The sequence below is a fragment of the Parasteatoda tepidariorum genome, chromosome 10, assembly GCF_982258835.1.
Source record: "Parasteatoda tepidariorum strain Cologne lab strain chromosome 10, Ptep-v5.0, whole genome shotgun sequence".
Taxonomy (NCBI): Eukaryota; Metazoa; Arthropoda; class Arachnida; order Araneae; family Theridiidae; genus Parasteatoda; species Parasteatoda tepidariorum.
Genome location: NC_141764.1, coordinates 18,294,591 through 18,316,433, shown reverse-complemented (window position 1 = coordinate 18,316,433; position 21,843 = coordinate 18,294,591). Strand labels below are relative to the sequence as shown.

Below are 21,843 nucleotides of genomic sequence, written 5' to 3'. Positions count from 1 at the left end.
ATAGTTGAAATCGACAAAAACAATAAGGCCATCACTTTGGCTGGTGGCAGCAAGGTGCAAAAGAAACGAATAGCTATTTTGCCGATAAAATTCTGACCAATGTGTGAGGAGGTAGTAGGAAACGAAGCGAAGGTCATGAACGGTTGCCTGCATAAGATCAGATCTTGGTATGGCATCTTAAAAGGTCAGTCAAGATACTAGAGCAAATTGAGAGAAAAGTGACTTTGAAAATAAATTCATCTAAGCTTCAGATTGGAATTGATTGGTGGTGAAATTCAGATTGGTGTAAGCGCATTGCAAAATGTGGAGTTTAAAGTCAAGCCGAATCCTTGAAGGACCTAAACCAATTAAACTTAAGGGATAGTTTTTCGTGACACCAAAAGCCCAAAACTTGAGACCGATAATTTCTGTGCATGGTGCATTAAATACAAGTAAAACATTGTTGGTTGTAATTAGGGTCCTATATAAATTAATTTAAAATTAATTTGAATTTAAACAATTATTTTGAATTAATTTAATGAAATTAATTTAAATCAGTATAAAATTATCTTAAATTAATTTAAAGCTTTTCAAAATTGTGTGACAAAGATGCCACAAATTTTTAAATTATGCAGGAAAGGTAGCAAATGACCTAGAAAACAAAAACAACTACAAACATTTTTTTTTTTTTTTGACTTTTCTTTACTTAAAACACAATATTTCGTTGTAAAACAGTAAATTATAAATAAGTTAGATCAGATAGTCGAAGATAGATTGCTAAAAAGGATTCTTAGAAAGCCAATTTGTAAGGGAAGAAATCGTAAAGACGAATTTATTTAGTAAATGAAAAACATTTTGCGGTATTCGACGGTTAAACGAACAACTAGATTATGCAGTTTTCCCCATCTTTTCCCAATTAGTAGAAATCTAGTTATAAATAAATTAAATTTAATAATGATGGAATTATTTGCTTATAATGTTAATTTATTATCCTTTCTTATTATTATTCTCTGATATTACTAAGCTTTTGATTTTAATTATTTTGAATAAAAGTATTAAAAGTGAAACAGATGATCCTTTATTATAGAAATACATAGTCTTGTATAACAGTATTACCTTATTCAGTAATAGTTTACCAAAAAATATTTAAATCTGTATCTAAATTCATTAACTGTATCACAATTGTTGAACAGTAAGCAAGTAATAATTACTTTTAATGTAAGCTTTGTGTAAAACCGTGTCCAGTCAACTTATGTTATTAAAATAAAGAACACAAAATTGGGTGACATTAATAGGAATTAACTTTTCACGCTATTATTAAATAATCTTTTTGGCGAAAAATTATATATAGTTTTTTTTAGCAATCAAAAATTGAATTTAATAAGTAAAATTATAGACCTTGCAACAGTTATCAAGCAAAATAATTAGGTTTAAATTTTGTTTCGCATAGAATCGGGACAAAATCAGTGAAATCAAATCTATATTGATACAATAAAATGTTTTGGGGTCTTTCAATTCTACCCTGTAGTAGAATCGCAGCGACACGGCGACATTAGCGCGAAACGTTACATATTTCTTTCAGAAAGATTTTTCTTTTGAAAGGTAAAAAAATTTTAGTTTTCTTTTCCACAGAAATTGTCATGTAATATTTAAATCATGCGTTTAGATAATCGCTTTTTGATGCGCTAAATTTGCGCCGATAGCATCGTAAATCGATGTAATTTTTCGATTTAATTTTCGGCAGTTACTGATATTAATTTTCACGTGGTTTTAAAATATTCCGATCAAACAATATAGAAAATTCGAATTGTGCATTTGATTACTTACTTTTTAAGGCAATGATTCTATCAATATTTTGGCTGTTATTGCTATTGATTTCTGCATAGATTTTAAATCCGATATTTTTTATACGATATTCATTACAACAACCTAATCTCGAAACGAAACACGCATTTGAGTAATCACTCTTTGAGGAGTCCGATTCGCGCGATTTCGTTGTCTATCTTTTTTTCGGATTTTATGATTTTTACTTTTTATTGGGATGATTATTTACGAATTGCGAAGAAGGAAATAAATAGTGAGTTTTTCCCCCAACAAAATGCGTGAATATCACCCATAATGTAAGAATAAAGAATATTTACAGAATTAAAGATATTAGTGCTAGTGTTTTGTCGCAGATAGCTCGAAAAAATTCTGCCACAGAGTTTAAATTTGATGTGACAACTTTTTGAACGTCGAGAGACAAAAAATAAATAAAATAAATATTGGTGAACGGAAAAAAAGAGGTTGGTCAGTGAAATGAGCTGGCGCTTAGCCCCTTAGTTTTACATATAAATGCAATATATAAAAGATGGTACCCATAATACATTATTTAAACAATGAACAAAAAAATATGACTATTTGAATATCATTGTTTCAAAATTGCTCATAGTTTCATATCAAGGCTGAATTTCATTAAAACACGCGAAATTTTTGTTTTACCCCAAGTTACAGTTTCTTTTTTGGAATCTAGGTCACCATAAAATATTTGTAATTACTTAAACAATGTGACAAGCATTTATATTAAGTATATAATGAATTTGTGGTTGATATGTGTTTTGCATGGTCTGTAGCTCCACCCATATTTTTTGTCAAAAGCTGAACATGACTAGAATAAGCTGTAATATAAACTCTGGCGCATGCTTCATTCAAAATAAATTTATTTATGAAATTAGTTTAGTATACAGAGTGTAATGGAGTGGTGTAAACTTAGTATTTATTTTTATAATAAGATGAGAATACTGTTAAGAAACAAATTCACTTATATTCTCTAAATTCGTTTCGACACTTTTACTGGAGATGGTGCTTAGCGTTTTTAAAAAGTGCTTAAAGGTACTTATTTTCGCTTTTCGTTTTTTAAAAGCTTTAGAGGTGCTTTTTTTATTGGGTGTTTTTTAGAAGGGCTTAATTTTCCATTTTCAAAATTGCCACGCATTATGCAAACGCGTGGTTTTAACATTGTTCTATTCACCGTTTTCACATTCATTCAAACACGAAGCACTTCGCCTTACCGTCGGTCAGTAGCGTATGAAAGCGCCAATCATTTTATATGTTTAAGGTAATACTTCCGGGTCCACATTTGCGTATGGGTATATTGAGCTGAGTTCGGTGAGATTCTTGCACTCTTCTGTGCAACTCTGCTGCATTTTGCAAGATATTCTCAATTTCAGGCTCTCTGAAATCAAACCAAAAAGTCTCTCGATCTTTTTATGATGACTAATATAATTAAGAAAACAGCTCTTTTTCAGAAAGTAGTCATTTTATCATGATCAAGCAAAGTCTTGAAAATTATTTTGCATTTTGTTAATGTATATAGGGATTCCTGCATGAAATTTTTTTCTTATAAAATATGTGGCCACTAGATTTAAATTAACATTATGATCACAAAAGATATCTTCAGCTATAGCTTTGCCATTGTTTACGACGCAAGTAAATTGTTTGTAGAATAAAGGTGAACCATGGAACACTGTGAATTAGTGCAGTTCTGCCATCTGTCGAAGAGATAGAGAATTACGTGTTCGTTGTCACCAATGTGGAGGTAATGCTAAAGCTATATTCTTAGATATTGGCTTTAATACAACCAGAAACGTTTTTCAATGTAGTCTGATGCTATAATTGCCGTGGAATAGGGTATGCACCTCTAAATTGAGCTAGAAAACCTCAATAAGCTGACCGGGTAGTTAAACAGTCAACTCGACTATTTTTGCAGAAGTTCATGATAATTACGAGCACTAGGCTTTCTTCTCAAATGAGAGAACTGACCTTAAAAAATAACTGCTAACTCTACTAATTTCAATTAAATTTCTTATAGTGTAAAACACAATGACACAGAAAACACGTGTAAATCATTTATACGCGTTTTCTGTGTCCTAGCCATTGGGTTACGCTGTTAAAATGACACTTGTGAACAACACTACTTTTCGGTAACCTTTTCTTATGTATGTTACCGGCAAAGCATGAAACGCCGGCATTGTATAGAATGCCGGATGTTTTTAGGTAAAGTATGAAATGTGAGAAGTATTACACTCTTCCCCTAGGCATTGTATAGAATGCCAAATGCTATTTAGTCAAAGTATGAAATAAACTTCCTGATGAGGTTATTATGTAAATGATGTGCATGTTACTGTGAATGACCGAAATCGGTGGTTGTTGACTTTCACCGGTGAATGTTGACAATCACATAGTAGCTTTGGTGAATGTTCGAAATATTTATTACATAAATTTATTCGTGGATATAATTACATTTATTCGATATTTTAATACTTCCTTAAAAAAACGTCAGTGTCAAACTAGACCTAGTATGACTAAACCTTTGGTAAATGTTTGAAATAGGTTAGTGCCATTGCCAGTATATATTTGCCATTGCCCGGTATATATTTGCCCGGTATACCCTACACTGATGTTTTTTTAAGGTCAAGTGCCACTGCCCGGTATACTCTACACTGATGTTTTTTTAAGATCAAGTGACACTGCTTGGTATACATTTGCCCGGTATACCCTACACGGATATTTTTTTAAGGTCAAGTGCCATTGCCGGTATATATTTGCACGATACTCCAAACACTGATGTTTCTTCTAATGTATCGTCAGTAAGTATTAAAATATCGAATAAATGTAATCTATCGTCAGTAAGTATTAAAATATCGAATAAATGTAATCTATCGTCATTAAGTATTAAAATATCGAATAAATGTAATCTATCGTCTGTAAGTATTAAAATATCGAATAACTGTAATTATATTCACAAATAAATTAATATCAAATCGGATGACGTTTTGAATTTGTCATTTTTGAATGACATTTTGACGAATCGGAGATATATTTTATACTTTGCCGGTTTCTCATTTGGCATTCTATGGAATGCCTAGGCAATGTGTGAAATATAAATCATTGCATACTTTGCCGGCTAATTTTAGGCATTCTATACAATGCCGGATTTCATACTTTCCCGGTAACATGTATACTCTTTTGCTCTTCATTGTGACGTATTGTAACCGATGGTTTCTTGTAGTTTAAGCATGTTATTCCTGAAGATATATATGATAATCTTTTAAGAAAAATTTTACTTTTGAGTACGATTCTCGTGTGATTATGAACAATTATTATTTTCTAGACTTGAGTGAAAATATTTATGAGAAAAAAAGCCACTCTAACCTTTTTTTTTTTGGGACATTTTTTAAATTGAACGATAAGTAGAGTCACAAACGAATATCAACCAGTCAGAAATGATTTTACTTCTAGGTCCCACCGATCGGTTTTGACGTTGTTTCAGAACTTAATTTTTTTTCCTTGTAAAGTATGTGTCCACAAGCCTTAAATTAACATCATGCTCATAAAAGATACATACAGCTCGATCTTTGACGTTGTTTACAACGAAAGTAATTTGTTTGCTGAATCAAGGCGAACCGCGTAACGAGGCGAAGTAGTGGTATAGTGCTGCTATCTATCGAGTAGTGAGAGAATTGCATGTTCGTTGACATCAATGCGGAGGTAACGCAAGAGAGATGCTCTTACAGATCAGCTGCGATCGAACCCCTGTTCCTTGAGTTCGTAATCTGATGCTGTAACCAACACAGCACAGGATATGCACCTTAGAATTACTGTGCTTTTTATTTTTTCAAGACATACTATGGCCACATAAATAAACGGTCAACTCTACTATTTTTGTTAATGGTCTGTAAAATTATGGCTACTAGGCAATTTTCTCAAAGGAGAAACGCATATTTTTCAACACTGCTAGTTTTTTTTTTTTTCGTATTACGTTATTTGCATGTTCTAAAGAACTTTTTTTAGAATGGGCTTTCACGTGAGAGCTATTCTCTCAATACTAGCGTGTTATAAATATATTTTAAATTTACTCGAAATGTGAACAAACAGAATAGTTTTGTCTCGCATTATAACACCTTTTGCCGGTATGCAAATATTTATATCACAGGAGCCGCGAATAAGTTTATTTTCGTTTCAAACTCATTTCACATTCTTTTTGCATCGTGAAATATATAATAACTATAATTACTTTTTTTCATATGTTAAATATATCTTTTTTTTCAATTATTCAATTCGGCATCAAATAAGACTGGATATAGAAAAATTCAAAGGCAAGCGACAATCAATTTCGCGTGCCTTCAATGAATTTGCTTGTATTCCAGTTATTTGCTTGTAGTTTATTCCGGTATTGATTTCAGGTATTTTTGCGTGATTATGTACTTAAAAGTTATTTTTAAAAGTTTTCAAAGAAATTCGTGATCAATAATTCGAATATTTCGTCACTATTCTTTGATGAGGACATTAAAGCATTGAAAATACTATTCCATTTTATTGAATTGTCTATATTTTCGTTATTACATTTTAACACGCATTTCGAATTTAATGCTATGATTTCTCGACGAGATTTTCTAAACTAATTGAATTTTATTCGTAGGAAAAAATTATTGTTTTTAGTTGAGTTATAAGACGTGATGTTAAAATACTCGATATGACAAATTCATTAAATTAACTGGGGAAAAATCACGTAATTTCATTTTGCTAATGCAATGCCAGTTTTATTTCTCTTATTCCTTTTAACAATAATTTTGAATTTAATTATTTATATTTTATATGCTCAGCTCATATATTTCTAAACTTCTTGAATTTTAATTCGGATGAAAATTCGGTTTATTTTTCATTGAACTTCATCAACAAGATGTAATGTTATAATTCATAACGTTAAACTTTAAACTAATTAAAGTAAATGCAACATTCTGCTTAAAGTCATCTCAATTTCTTAGACACGTTTTTAACACTCGTTTGAATTCATCTTAAGTGAATTGGAATACAAAAAAGTATTTTTTTTTTTTAAAAAAAGAAGCTGTCATAAAAGTATTAATAAAGTAGAATATTTATTGTTTTTTGTTTCATTAATTTTTTTACCTTCACTAAAAAGTTATCTTTAAAACTGTAATTTGCTTTTCTTTATAAAAAATTTCATATCAAAACTAGTTCAAAACATTAGCAAAATTGTCTGCTAACAGCAGTTATTTCTAAACCTTTTTAAGTAGCTATGCTGCCGTAACATAAGCGAGAAACTTTTATTACTCAAAGCATAATATTTGACAGAGTTAACCCTTTCATGGGCCATTTATTTCTAGTAAAGGTAAATTAAAGTATTTTTTGAATTGAAATTGGCTTAAGAATAATAGATATAAGAAAGAAAAAACCCATTTAGTTTATAAAAAGGCAATTTTTTTAGTAGTAAATATATTTAATACGACCATATATTACTTATTGACTTTTATTTTTCTTTATTTATAAAATAAATTTTATAAATGCTACAAGCTTCAAAAAGAATTATGTATTTCATAACTTTTATACGTTTTTTCAAACTAACAAATGTTTACCAATTTTATTCAAACGCATTTCAAGAAAGCTGAAGTTTTTAGCAATTGGAAACCTAAATTAAAAGTGTTAAAGGAGTGGTGGGAAGTATACTTCCCACGACGTTCGAAAGGGTTAAATTTAATAAAAATGAAACACAGACACAAAATAATTTCAAAATTGACTAACAATTTCCCCGCTTTCATGGGATGGGCCAAATATTTTTTAAAATCATTTTCTGTTATTTAGAAAAAAGCAAAATTCAAATAGTTTCTGAGAAATACACTTAAATTCTTTTATTTTAAGTATAAGTCCAAAATTTGATTATTTACTCAAAGTCAGAGTAGAAAGCTTAAAATTAGAGTAGATACTTAGGTAAACCTTAAAATTATAAGCAGGCTCTTTAAAGAAGAATGAAAGAATAATTTAAAGTTAATTAACTTCTATCAGTTGGAAAGTGTATTTTTATATCATTTTTCTTCATTATTTTATTCCTTAGAATATTTCTTAAATAAATGCGTATTTTCTTTTGAATTGTGCTGTCACTTCCTAGGCAGTGATTTCTTTTAAATAATTATTTTAGATAAAAAAATTAGATCATCTTCTTAGTCAGTGATAGTTTTTTAAACAATGATTTTCGGTTAAAAAAAAGTTCAACTTTATAGGCAGAGATAATTTTTAAAAAAATAATCTAACTTTTATTTGTTTCAAAATTTATTAACTTCTTAGTCAGTAACACCTTATAAATAATGATTTTGAATTAAAAATAATGCTATAAGACTTCTTAATCAGTAATAATTTTAAATCCTGATTTCGAATAAAAAAAGAAAGTTCGATCAACTTCTTAGTCAGTGACCTATCAAAAATAATAGATTTTCTCTGTAATCGAATAATGGATTGACGAAAATAGCTTATTTATGCAAGCATTATTATTATGACCTCAATTTCGGTATCTATTTTTAAATGCTTATGACGGATATTTATAAAATTGACAAAACATTATTTGTTTTTTAGATAACTCAGAAGTAAATAGTTTTCTTTTTGATGCTAATAAGTTCTTGAGTACTTTGTTTATTTCTTTTCGGATACAAACAACTAAATAATATCACATTGTTTTTGAAATCTTGTAGCAAAGCCCTCCGAATTCAACACCCCCAAATCTAAATTTTTATTTGTGTACTTCTCGTTTAAAGAGCAGAACACAGACCACTTGTTAGTTGCGTGCGAAGCTAATAGGCGCGTGAGATCAATATTTATCTTTAAGTCCTACCCTTCCTGCTACCCTTTTACTTTAAATGTGCTACATTTAGACCCCACCTATTGTGTATTGCGTGTGAGTTTTGTAGTTGCGTGGCAACAGTCCAAACAGCTATTTTTCGGAAAGAATTGTTATCAGAATTATTCTTTGTTGTTCAAAAAGAAATTTTGGACCTTCCCCCGATTGCATTCCTTTAAAACAAAATTAAGGTCAAAAATGATGTAATAAATGATCACGGAATTTGGGATTTAAATTAAGTTCTTTTACTTAATTGTTGACTAAGTGGATCACGTTTATCGTCATCCGGGAAAATTGTGAGCGGAATTCGGGGAGCATTGGTGGTGGAAGCACACTACGGATGATTTGTGACTATCGGATTTGATTGGTTGTCCAAAATTGTCTGAATTGTTGTAAACGAGGTTGGAGAGGAAACTAATAAAAAAAAGGAAAATGACTTTTGTTATAGATAAAGATGTAGCACCATTTTTTTTTACGGAAAAGGAAAAAGAAAAGTTTTTTCAAGCAGAAAATTACTTATTTTTGATTCTTAGAGTTAATGATCGTTTAAATTATTTACAAAATAACTTTATCTGAATCATTACTTATTTTTGAAACTTCTTTCTTTTAATTTAGAAGAGTAACTTTTAAATTACTTAGGAAACTCCACTTGCCATTTGGTCCGCATACCAACCCACGATACCATGTTCAGAAAAAAATATATTGTTTGCTCCTATCAAAAAAATTTTGATGGTTAATTTTGATTTCAGTGCCACTCATGATGGTCGGACAACATTTGACGGTCTCCATCATCCTACATTTCCCACTATGTATTCATGAGTTTTGATATGCCCACAAACTTCCATCATTCCACAATGCAAAATGTTACTTTAATACTATGAAGTGACTGGGTGGCGCAGTTGGTTTGTCGTCGGGCTTCTGAGCCCAAGTCTGCGGTTTCGATCCCCGGCCCAGACACCGGATTTTCGGGATGCAGAAAATCCTCAGCGGCCATCTCGTATGATTATGCGGTATGTAAAAGATCCCTGGAGTGCCTCATTGGCTCTTGGCATTACCGGCAAAATTAAATTCCTAGTGCACTTTAGCATCCAAATAGAGTCTCGATGCTGCCATCTAGTGTGGCAGAAACTAGACGCCCAAATTAACATGACCAACGGTATCTCACCCATTGTGGTGGTCCTGAAAGAGTGGATACCATCTCTGGAGAACGCACTAGGTCTGCTCATCGGTAAGACCGATTGTGCAGCCCATTGGAAATAAAAAACTTTAATACTATGATGGTTAACCATCAGGAGATGTTTGACTCTCATGGACCAACAATCAATGATGACCCCTGGTTGTCCATGATGGTTCCGACTTTACATTTCTATGATGGTTTAAGGGAAATTCTTCGTTGGTTCAGAGGTATATACCATTAAGACAATTTGGTTTGTCTGTTTTATGTTGGCCTATCAATATCAGTCCAATATATTGAGATGATGGCTGTTCAAGATCGATCCCTTTCTAAGATACTATGATACATTTGATTTCTAGGATACTATGATGAAAATTCGTGATGGTCTGTAATGGGACAACAATGCATTTCCACGATGGTTTAATGATAATTATTGTTGGTTCATCTCTCTTATGGCTTATTTCTTGAGATTTTTATGTTCTTTTTATGTAAATGGTAGGGTTTAAATATAGCAATATCTAACCTCCTTGTCTTATATTTTTTTTTCCAATTTTTTTTGTTGCGTTTGGCGTCAATACAAGCATGAGCTTATAAAATTAAAATCTCGAAAAAGATAAAATTGTTCAACAACAATTGATAAATATTCATCATTTGAAAAGCAAAGAAAAGTTTAAAAGAATTCTCGAAAAAAGCACCTAAAACTGCAAAAAATTAAAAAAAAAAAAAAAAACTCTCGATAAGTATACAAATAAAAATGGCCTTTTTAGGATGTCAAATTGTAGCTCTGTAATGCACTTCAATGGGCAGTAGCAGGGCCAACATGGTTTTTATTTTACTTTGAGTTTAACAGTTGATAATTCTCAAGCTAATTATTTAATCTAATTTTTTTTTTTTATAGAACAGCCCTATTATTTCATCGGCACAATTCCGTAATTTCAAGCTTTTAAGTCCTGTGGATTTTTTGCAGCAAAACAATGTAACGTAAAGCAAAGAAAAAAAAATTAAATTAGCAAGTTGAATACCATGGGGGTCACCGGTGACCGGCACTGTGTTTGTTCGTAGCGCCAGGGGGGTCACCAGTAACCGGCGAAGTCAAGATTATTAGAAACACATAATTCGAGTAAATTTTTAATGCTTTCAATTTTTTTAAATATTATCGTTACTAAAATTATTTGAAGAAACTAATGCAATACATACTGAGAAAATCATTTTGGCCAGACGGGAAAGCCATGTAAAATTAGCGTGGCATTCAACGTGTAAAAATTTCAAAGTTTGCTTTGTTGACAATTCTCACTTCTAATGCCAGCATATGAGCTTCTGGAATTTCATATTATTTGTTAGTTTTCATTCGGAATCGGTTTTGCTTATGCAGCCTGACTAAGGATAGCTGTTCACCATTTTTTGGAGATTTCTATCACGATAAGGGTTATGTCATTCATGACACGCACTCAATTATCCCAAAACCACCACTTTCAAGAATTTGCAAGGTTAATGAAGGCATTCTTTTGAAGGAAAATCCAACTTTAGTTGACAATTATCACTTCAAATGCCAGCATATGAGCTTCTAGAATTTCATATTATTTGTTAGTTTTCATTCGGCCCTGAGAGAAAGGCCAGTCTAAGTTTGCCACCATACCTGAAGGCCTTCCCATAGTATTTATGAGCTTCCCCATTGCTGTTCATTTAGAGAATATTTTCTCCCCCCCCCATTCTCTGTTTCGTTTTATATGTCCTACCATAAATTTGCTGTTTAAAAAATCAGCAGTGTCAAAAGCTATCCACAAGCAAAGGGGAATAGAAAACAAAGCAAAAAATTAAGATGACCCACACAGTTTCGCACGCTATCACAGAGACACGAGTAAAAGATTTTTTCTCCTTTATGCAGCAAGGTGAAAGCCCATTAATTGTGTGGGCAAGTTTCAGGAATGGTATTAAACATAACCTAGTTTCTCCCTCAGTGCTGTATGGAATCTGCCGACATTCCAAAAATTCTAGTTATTACCTCTTGAGAGAAAAAACTGGTGGCCCAAGTCAAATTTCCCAACACGATAACGTTACAAATAATTCCGAATGTCTGTTTTTGGACAATAAGATGCAGGCCGTGAATGGTTAGCTGGAGTAAAAAATTACGTTGTATTGCTACCATAGCAACTAAAAGAAAGCCCTGAAGAACAGAGCTAGGCCATGGTTGAGTATTGTGTAGAGTTGCTTAAATTCTTATTTGAATGATAAATTAGCTCTATAGTTGAAGAATAAAAATATATGCTCCTGCTCAAGACAATCAAAGGATATTGTAAGTCGTATAAAATAACTGTATAAGCAATTGTTTCTGCATAAAACCAACGGAGAGAGTCATAAATGCAAATTTTTCTTATTTACAAACTTCACCGCATACAAGTTTTCAGTTTGACGTTGAAGACTCCATTTGGTGGCAGCGAATTTGATTTGGTTTTCGATTTAATGTAAGACCAGGCGGAAAAGAATGATCGACATTCAGTAAAAGCGTTGTTTCGATGAGTACGATGTCTCAGCGAATTCATTTAACCGAATCAGAATCTTGGCTAGTTAGAGGGGGGCTTAACTCAAGGCGAAATAGCAGGAGCCATTGGAGTTTCACGAAGTGAGATTTCCAAGATCTGGAACCGTCTTTTGGAGACAGCCGAAGAGCAGGGAGAGGGCGTACACGTGCGACAACGCCTAATGAAGACCGTTATTTAGCGCTAAAGGCTCGAAGGTAACGAAATATGAATACCTGACTTACCTCTGATACCTCTTTTTCAACACCACCTTCGTTCGGCTACTGGCTCCACAGTTTCGATACAAACTGTCCGAAAACTCCTTCACGCTGTACGTGTGTGTGCTCGTCAACCAATGGTGTGTGCCACGTTAACGGCAAGCCACCGTCGCGTTCGCCGGGAGTGGGCAACAGAGCATGTGAACTCGAGGAGAAATGAACGGCGCAATATTCTTTTTTTTCCCGCCGAGTCTCGTTTTTTTGTTGTTCATCCTGATAATAGGCGTAATTTTATTCGGAGGGAGCGTGGAACTGGAAACAATCCTGCGTTCGTGCATGAAAATGTAAGATTTTTTGGTAGGGAAGTGATAGCCTATGCTGGCATCTCTATTGATTTGCGTACCGATCTCCATATCATTCGAAATGGAGCTCTGAACGGTCTCCGATATAAGGATGAGATTCCGAGACCTATTGTAGTACCTTACGCTGCAGCAATTGGAGGTGACTTCATTTTTATGGACCACGATTGCAGGTGGTTAATTTCCTAACTTGGTGAATGATTTCCTTTTGGAGGAAGGAATCATACGAATTGATTGGCCAGCGTGTTCTCTGGACCTAAACCCAATAGAGCATTCTAGGCAGATGAATTGCTGAGCGCATACCCCCAAACTCTCCAAGAGCTCGATTTGGAAGAGTAGAACAGAGTACACTAGCCATTCGTTAATAACCTCATTGACTCGGTGTCTCAAAAGTGTTCAACGTTGCTTGCCGTCTGGGGAAACCATACCCCCTACTAAAAACGATTTTCTTTTTGGGAAGCACCCTTTTTATTTGTTTTTATCATATGTATAAATTGTGTTTTTTTTCCTTTTGCACACAAATGCTCAATAAAACGCATTTTTTCTGTTAGACAAATGTCATTTTTATCTCATATAGCTTACTACGTTTGTCGATAATGCATCAGTCATTTAAACAATATTCCAGGTGCAAGATCAACCCACAACCTCAAAATCCTTTAATTTGTTTGAGCAGCGTAATTGGGAAAGAGCTGTATTTTTGTAGGTAAAATAATTATAGTTGGAAGCTTGCCATTACCCCCTTATTTTATCCAGCAAGGCTAGTTGAAACCAGATATTGATTGAAATAATGAAAAAGAAAAGCGTTTATTTTTCTTACTGAAATATTTATTTACTAGGAGGCTCCCCCCCCTGCTCGCTAACGCTCGCCAACCCCCGAGAATTGCTACGCAATCCTGTGTGGCTCACGCCGTGAACCATGGCTCGCTGCGCTCGCTCGCCAATGAACACAATGTTCTAGCACAAAGACATAATATATTATCGTCAAAGACATAGTATTTTATCATCAAAGACGAAGTATTGTACTTATGTTGAAGAATTCTACCAATGTTCTTATTGGCTTTTAAAAAAGTATATTAGCTATTTAGATTGTACATGGTGAAAAAATCAAAACATTAGCTAAATAGGAAACATATTAGCAAAATAAATGATCAAATATTGCTTCACTAATATTCTGCATTTTAAAGCGTGAAAATTCAATGCATAAATAAACGCGATTTATAAAAAAATTCAATGCATTCAATACAAACACTTAAACGTTTTTTAGACGTTTAGGTAGCTCCCAGTAGAAAAAATATCAATTCAACAACGGCCTTTTAAAGCATTCTCACTTCAATTAATTAATTAATTCCTAATTGAGTTTAAATTAAATATTATCATGTTTTTGGTGCATGAATCTGAATTGAACAACCTGATAATGCTCACTCTGGTTATTGTTATCTGGTTGCTCACTACGTGCTCTTGCGCGCCGAATCCAATCAATTAAAAATGAAAACTGTTGCCAGCGCGAGAAAAGAAATATCATCGGTTTTATTGATACATGCATACATACATACGTACGTATTAGCGTTTTATATAATATAGATGCCATTAACTTAATGCTATGATCTTCTTACGCTGATAAACATTTAGGGGTTTAAAAATCAAGAATAAATGATTTTAAGTTTAATATCTTTTGAAATTGATCTGATTAAAGAACAATATTATAAATGAAACTTCAATCATGAATATTGTTACAGGTTTCATGTGCCCATATTTTGCAATTGAGCACTGACATGTTACTAAGCCAGTATTTTAGGCATTTGTACTACCCGGCTATGTTGTAAATGATATCTTAGTTTTAACAGATAACTTTTGTAGAAAAGATCTAACATTTGATATGCGTGATCTAAAATCTGTTTTAATAACTTAAAACATTTTAAAGTTTCTTTTTATTAGATGTTGAACTTCCTTAAAATAAATCTTAAATGGAATCCTCTAATAGAAACTAAAGAGAAATCGGTGTATTAAAAATTTAAACTTTTCTAATATATTTTTTCTATGCATTGTTATTTGCTATTAAACAACTTACTCTGTCTTTCCCAGAAAGCATGTTACCTTATGGCAAATTCGTGTCAGAATTTCCTTTTTATTGTCACAAAAATGTTTGCACTAAAAACCTTTTTTCAATAAATCAAAAATATTGCAGTTTCAAACTTTTCATCCTGAAATAATTAAAAAAAATTTTTAAAGCTTTTTTAAGAAGTATTCTCACTTAGGTAAAATCATCACTTTGGTTCATAATAACGGCTTAGCCGACGTTATACTAGCGATAGGATTAAATTGCACAGTCCATTAAAATTTCATGACAAGGTGGATTTTAGCTGATCATACAAAACTTCGAGAAAAAAAACCTTATAATGACCTAGATTTAAGATTATTTTCGCCTTGAGACTACCTTTATTAAAAGATTTTTCCACGCTTGAAACCCTAAGTCTACCTTGATTTAAGGATTTTATAAGGATTTTTTAAGGATTTTTTAAGGGTTGTTTTTCAAGGTTTTGAATTAGAGTAGTGTGCATAGAATCGAGCAGATTATCTAGTTTTCTGCATTACATTTACAGGCATTTTACATTAAAAGGTTTTCACCGAGTTAAAATAAACCTCATTTTGCTATCTGGGTTTAAGTTATCTCCAAATATCATGGCAACGGCCTAAACTAGTCTCACGCAATTTTTAATAAATAACTGAAATCTAGTTAAAAATTTTAAGTCACAGGTTTACTACACTGTCCACTCTAATTAGTATAATCTTTTCTTTATTTAAAAATGAATGTCTGTCTGTCTGTGTGTGTGTGTGTATATCAGACTCCTAAACCATATAACTAAAAACGCTGAAATTTCGCATACAGATAGTTCAAAGCATGGCAAAGGTCACTGTCAACATTAGAACATTTTGCGACGAGTGGTTGGTGTGGGATTACCAAAAAACAAAATAGAATTTTCTGATTGGTTAAGCGTTCAGTCCTTGTTTTAAATTTAAATATAGATTCTTCAATAAATAACATATTTCAAAATTTAATATTTTTAAATTAAATTAATATTAATTATTATTAGTTTTAAAGTTATCTGATACCTTTTTTATAGTTATTAATTTAAAATGTGTTTCCAAAAAATTAATTAAAATCGACGGTAATTTAAATGAAAAAAAATTAGTTATGGCAAAGACAAAATTAATGGGAAAGTGGTACTAATTCTCTTTGGAAAAACAAAGTCGCCATACTATTATTGACACCTATGATGGTTAATTAATGTAGGTAATTTATACGCATTGAAATTAAAGAAATAAACTTTGTACTAAAAAGCAAATGCCATAAAGTAAATGCATTTATTCGTGCAGAAGAATCATAAAAAATCGTCATTGGCGAAAATGATGCTTAATTACTGTTGGTAATATGCATTCAATGTAATAAAAAAAAATAATCTATGCATATTCGAAATTCGTTCAGGGAAGCTGTAGAAAATCTTCCTACACAGATGACGCTTGCATTATGGTACTGTGTACCACTGGTATTATGGTAAATAGAGCCGTTTTCATACGAGTTCTACAACGGGTTTTAAATTGTTTCAAAAAAATTTTTTTTTCCTGTATTAGCAGAGAGAGTGCATTAATATTTAAATGGAATATACACTGCTAGCCACCCAAATTGCAACACCAAGAAAGACAAGAGATATCACTACAAAATTTATTTTGCAGATAACATGTTGATCAAGTTTCAAATGATTAAATTATAGACTTCTTTGAAGTGTGGTTCCAGCTGAAATCAGTAGCCAGAGTAGCCGCCATTGTTGGAGATCAGCGCTGCCACACTCCTCAGCATTGATTCAAAGAGACTTTGGATGTGTTCTTGGGGTACAGCAAACCAAGCAGCTTCCAGACGTTGCCAAAGTTGATCTGGTGTAGCAGTTGGGGATGTAATCTGGGTCAATCGTTGAGCAATCATGGACCACATGTTTTCCATCGGTAAAAGATCCGGAGAGCAAGCTGGACAGGGAAGCAATTCAATCTGGAGATTGACGAAGAACCCTTGGACAATGCGGTCCACGTGTGGTTGCGTATTATCCTGCTGAAATATGACTGTAGGCTAGCTCTGAAGGCAAGGAAGGACAACTGGCTCCAGCACCTCGGAGATGTATCGCTGGCTGTTTAAAGTACTGGCAATGCGTACTAGAGGAGTGCGAGAGTGATATCCAATACCGTCCCATACCATAATACCCGATGCAGGACCAGTGTGGCGGTGTATAACGCAGCTGTACAGCATCCTCTCCCCACGGTGTCTCCAGACTCGAATGCGATCATCGTGGTGTTGCAGACAGAGGCGTGACTCGTCAGTAAAGACAATTTCATTCCATTCTGTCGTCCGCATCCTTCCTTCATCGCACCATTGGCGGCGGAGACGTCTATGGCTCTGCGTCAAGGATAGACGAAGCAGTGGACGTCTTGCCGACAGACCACTCTGCTGTAAACTGCGTCGAATGGTACGCACAGACACTGGATGATGCGTTACAGACTGAATGTGCTGTGCTATGATTTGTGATGTGACTGGGCAATCGGTCACTGCCATGTGACCAATTCGCCTGTCATCACGTGAAGTGATGCACTGAGGTGGATGCAATCGAACAAATCGGTCAGTGATACACTCCAGCATCCAACGATCACATATCCGCATTACAGTTGTTTGGTTTCGTCCAACACGACTACTGATTTCCCTGAAAGATAATCCACAATCTCCGTAGGCCACTATTCTTCCTCTGTCGAATACTTGATGAAAAGATGATGGCTGTTTTCTACGAGACATTATTGATCGTTTTTTAAAAAAACCACGAGAGAAATACAATTTCTGAACTTGAAATCGTCGAAATCTTCAAGCTTTAAATAACGCTTTGAAGTAGCGCCACGGGCGCGCGTAATGTGCGTCTGCGCTGAAATTCCAATCATTTGCATATCTCACCTAGGGTAATGCATGTTGTATATTTCATGTTATTTGCATGCTTCCTTCAGGGTGTTGCATTTACGGTGGCCAGCAGAGTAATTAAAAGAAACTTTTTACGCGACTATTTATGAATATTTTAAACTGTAAATTAAAGATCAGATAGAGAAAGTCACAACTTATCAAGTTACTGCAAAAATTCTGTTTTTTTTTCTTTTTTATTTCGGTTTTAAACTAATTTGAGGATATATGTATTCTGCACAAAACGCAAATGTTGCAGGGTTACACCCTAATCCAAATATGCTAATATAGGAATAAAGTATTATATTGATAATTTTTCCCTTTGCAAGGAGTAGTACACTGTAGAACATTGATACTGGCAAATTTTGAGTATCATGACTTGACCGCAAGCAATAGCATCATGCCAAGTGATGCTAAATACAGTTAATCTCTATTCTGATGATATAAACTACGACAAACGAGTTTTGTTTATTTTAATAACGTAAAATCATCGAAAAGAGCAACAAATAATAATAAATAAAAAATATTGAAATTATTTATCGTTATTAATTGAAGAACTTAGTGGAAGAACCAGGTAAGTGACACTTTCAGAGAGGCTGCAATCAGAATACGAAAAAAAGTGGCGTCCGAGCTATTTCATTACCAATTTATAAGAAGACGACACTAATAATTCTTTGCCTTATTTTATTTACCACTGCCTAATTTGAAATAAAAATCATCGAAATGAAAAGAAGAACTATTTCCTTTTACGTTGCATTTAGCTCATTATTTTATTTTTGTGAATTATTTAACTCACTAAATATATTTGTTGTAGGATGAAGCATGAGCTCCGACCCAAAGTGTAACTTGGAAGATTTGAAACCAGTGAAATTTACTGGGTCGCAGACTCTTGCTCTAGGCACACTACCTCCTGTACAGTGAGTATATAAACTTTTTAATTTCCTTCTTCTAGAGTTCCTGCATCTCACGAAGTTAGCGAGTTACGACATCTGAATTTAAATAAACCGAAACATTAACGAGTTACGTCGTTGTACGAAAGAGAAAAGTGACGGAAACTAATCAGCGTCTGTATCAAGCTATGTTATTTTTCCTTTTTTTAATATCCCAAACCACGTATTTTATACCAAAGTAGAGAAAATCATTGTTGCTGTTGTCATCGGTCATTAGAGCAGAAGGGGTGCCATTGTTCTTGTTTTCCAGTGGCGCCATCTATGGCCGAGATTTCAACTTCTGTCACACCCGTTTATAGAGCGCACTCATGCATTCATCCACAGATCGTATTTTTGATCTGAATTAGAGAACGATCAATCTGTAATTTAGTACCCACAGAGGTATAATTTATTATGGGAACATGAAAGACTTTGTGACCTTACAAATTTAATGTGCACTAATCACAGTTTACTACAAGAGGAGTCTTCGGCCGGTTGGATTCGAACTTCCGTTCTCATGTATATATAACTCCTATGTGTAGCGCTCTATTTTTCATTACACCAAAACTTACGGCAACCCCACTGGCATTCCTGCTCATTTGACATTTCATTCCTTTTATAGTAAAATTTTATTGCTGAAATCTTTAAATCTTGCGTATATTTTGGGACAACTCTTTATATATTGATTTTTCAACTTTATCAACCCTGTTTTTGTTTCGAATAGGTATGGCATTCTCTCGGAGAAATTACGTCAGAGTTCGTCTAAAAGTTTTCACTGTGCAGTGTTTTGTCCTGGAAAAAGATGTAGATACGAAGGAGCAGCATACTGGCAAAAGGAGGATATGCCAATCATGGGTACTTTCTCATCTTGGTAAGTTGCTTGTAACAAACACTACTGCTGTATAACTTATTTGGCATAAATCTATATTTATGTGAAATTTCAAACCATATTTGGTATACAAAACCATTGGACGAAATCTTCGTTGCTTCGTGGAAAATTTTCGAGAAACTAATAATCGAATTCCGAAATATCAAATCACAAAAAAAGGCGTCGATAGAATGAAATTTTTTAATGCTGATAGCTAGTATTTTTAGATGGTTTCACTTGAATTCACCGAATTTTGCAACCTTATCCTCTTGAGATACAGTGTTCAACATGTTTGGACAATATTTGGCATAATTTTATCTTACAAAAGTGTTTTTATACTTTCTTGCTTGTATGCCTTTACAAGGTGATTGTCTATGTAAAATTCGCAAAGGTCGAAGTTTTTAATTATAATAAAAAATCAATAGAAGTGTTAGAAATTCGGTTCAAGTTACCTTTTGAACAGTTTTATTGCATATAAATATCTTATTATATGAGACCAGTAGGTTTTGTTTAAAGAACGTTTCAGACGAACGGACTTGACCAGTACGTACTTAATTGGTTACTAGTCTTCTTTTCCGTTTCTTGGATGTTTCTGAAACAGGGGTAGCATTTTTTTGTCAGCTTGAGGTACCGATCGAAAAATGAATTTCCTCTTAAAGCCTTATCAGTTGCTCTCAAAAAGTGTTCGTACATTTTTAGTATTTGTAATAAAACGAAGTACCTTGGAAATTAATTCGGATGAAGTCCTATGTTTTTTTCATATTACGCATCTCTGTGTCATTTTATTTTAAATACTGCCCGATTTTTCTTTTCTTAAATAAATTCATTAAAAAAAGGTCTGAAAGAGAACTTGTCGCAAATGTCATCACATACTGAAGTATTTCAGTATAAGTTTAAAATTAAATTTATCGTCATTTTTTTCATTTTTTTGCTTTTATATTTATAAATTTTATTCTGCATTGTGGTGGCGTTTTTAAAAATGTCATTTGGTTTTAGTTTTGTTTTGTTTTGTTTAATCACGGTTTTGAAGGGGCTGGTAGCTTTACTGCAACGAAACTGGTTCCTTCCATATCATTCTGCCAGATGATCAAAAATACCAAGCAATTGAAATATTAGTTAAGTTAATTTATAAGGAGCTAAAAATGTACGATTTACTGCATTTTTTAGGAAACCATAATTTTATTTTTATCACATTTCAAATTTAGTTGCATTAAAGATAGATTACGCTTTAACAGGAAAATTTATAAAATAGTGTTTTCTGTTGTTGATCATTTCAACTGATGAATTTAAACGGGCGTTTTTTTATTTTAATTCTGTTCTCTAACTTAAGGTCTGGTTTCTTAGGACAAGCGCCTTATCTGGGCGTCAGCGGGACGTCAACGTCCCGCTGACGCCAACAAAATACTGGTTTGTTAGTTCAAGGCCTGGTTTCTTAGAACTAGAGCCTTATCTGGGCGTCAGCGGAAAGTTGACGTAGAGCTGACGCCAAGAAAATACTTTTTTGTTAACTCAGCATGAGCAGTCGGTCCAACACAGACATTATCTCTCATTGCGCATGCGTTAACAAATATTTATTTTGAATTTGAATTGATTTTGTTATTGTCAACCAGTGTCTTAGAGCACAAATAATGAAAAAACACATTATAGCTGAGCTAAATGAAGAGTGCTATGTTTAATTAAGAAGCTATGTTTAATGTCAAAATCAAAATCTTGGCTGATTTTAATGTACTGTTGGATGTTGTCCACCATTGCTTTTCTGGTTAACGTCACGTTGTAATCCAATTACAGTTGAGTTGGACGGCAATTGTAGATCAAGATGAGCTTTCGATGACCAATACTATCAAACTCACAAATGGACCAATCAGAGGTTAGCGCTGATTTCCAGCTGACGGCGTCCTGTCCTAAGAAACCAGGCCTTTTAGTCACAATATTGTTTAAGAAGGTGCTAATACTGAAAACAGTTTTCTGAGTTAGCAGATCCATCTATTGACTTACTTTGTCATTTAGTTTGAAAGCAAGTAAGGCTTAATATCTGGTTGTTGTAAGCAGAATGCAGCAAACCGTTCATTTCTATATCCTTTTCTTAAATATTAGATTTGAGAAAGTAGAAAATTCTGTACTATTTTACCCTGACTCGCTAATACT

The 21,843-nt window shown here is 33.3% G+C and overlaps 1 protein-coding gene across 1 annotated transcript in view; it reads left to right on the top strand.

The window, feature by feature from the left end:
* The window catches only part of LOC107446398 (protein tyrosine phosphatase domain-containing protein 1-like), a 100,923-nt gene that overhangs the window by 61,371 nt on the left and 17,709 nt on the right, over positions 1-21,843 (top strand). Inside the window, exons 3-4 of the mRNA XM_071184465.2 lie at positions 18,716-18,818; positions 19,555-19,701. Of these exons, the coding sequence (XP_071040566.2) occupies positions 18,724-18,818; positions 19,555-19,701 (242 nt within the window). The 5' untranslated portion in view covers positions 18,716-18,723. The remainder of the gene's footprint in view (positions 1-18,715; positions 18,819-19,554; positions 19,702-21,843) is intronic.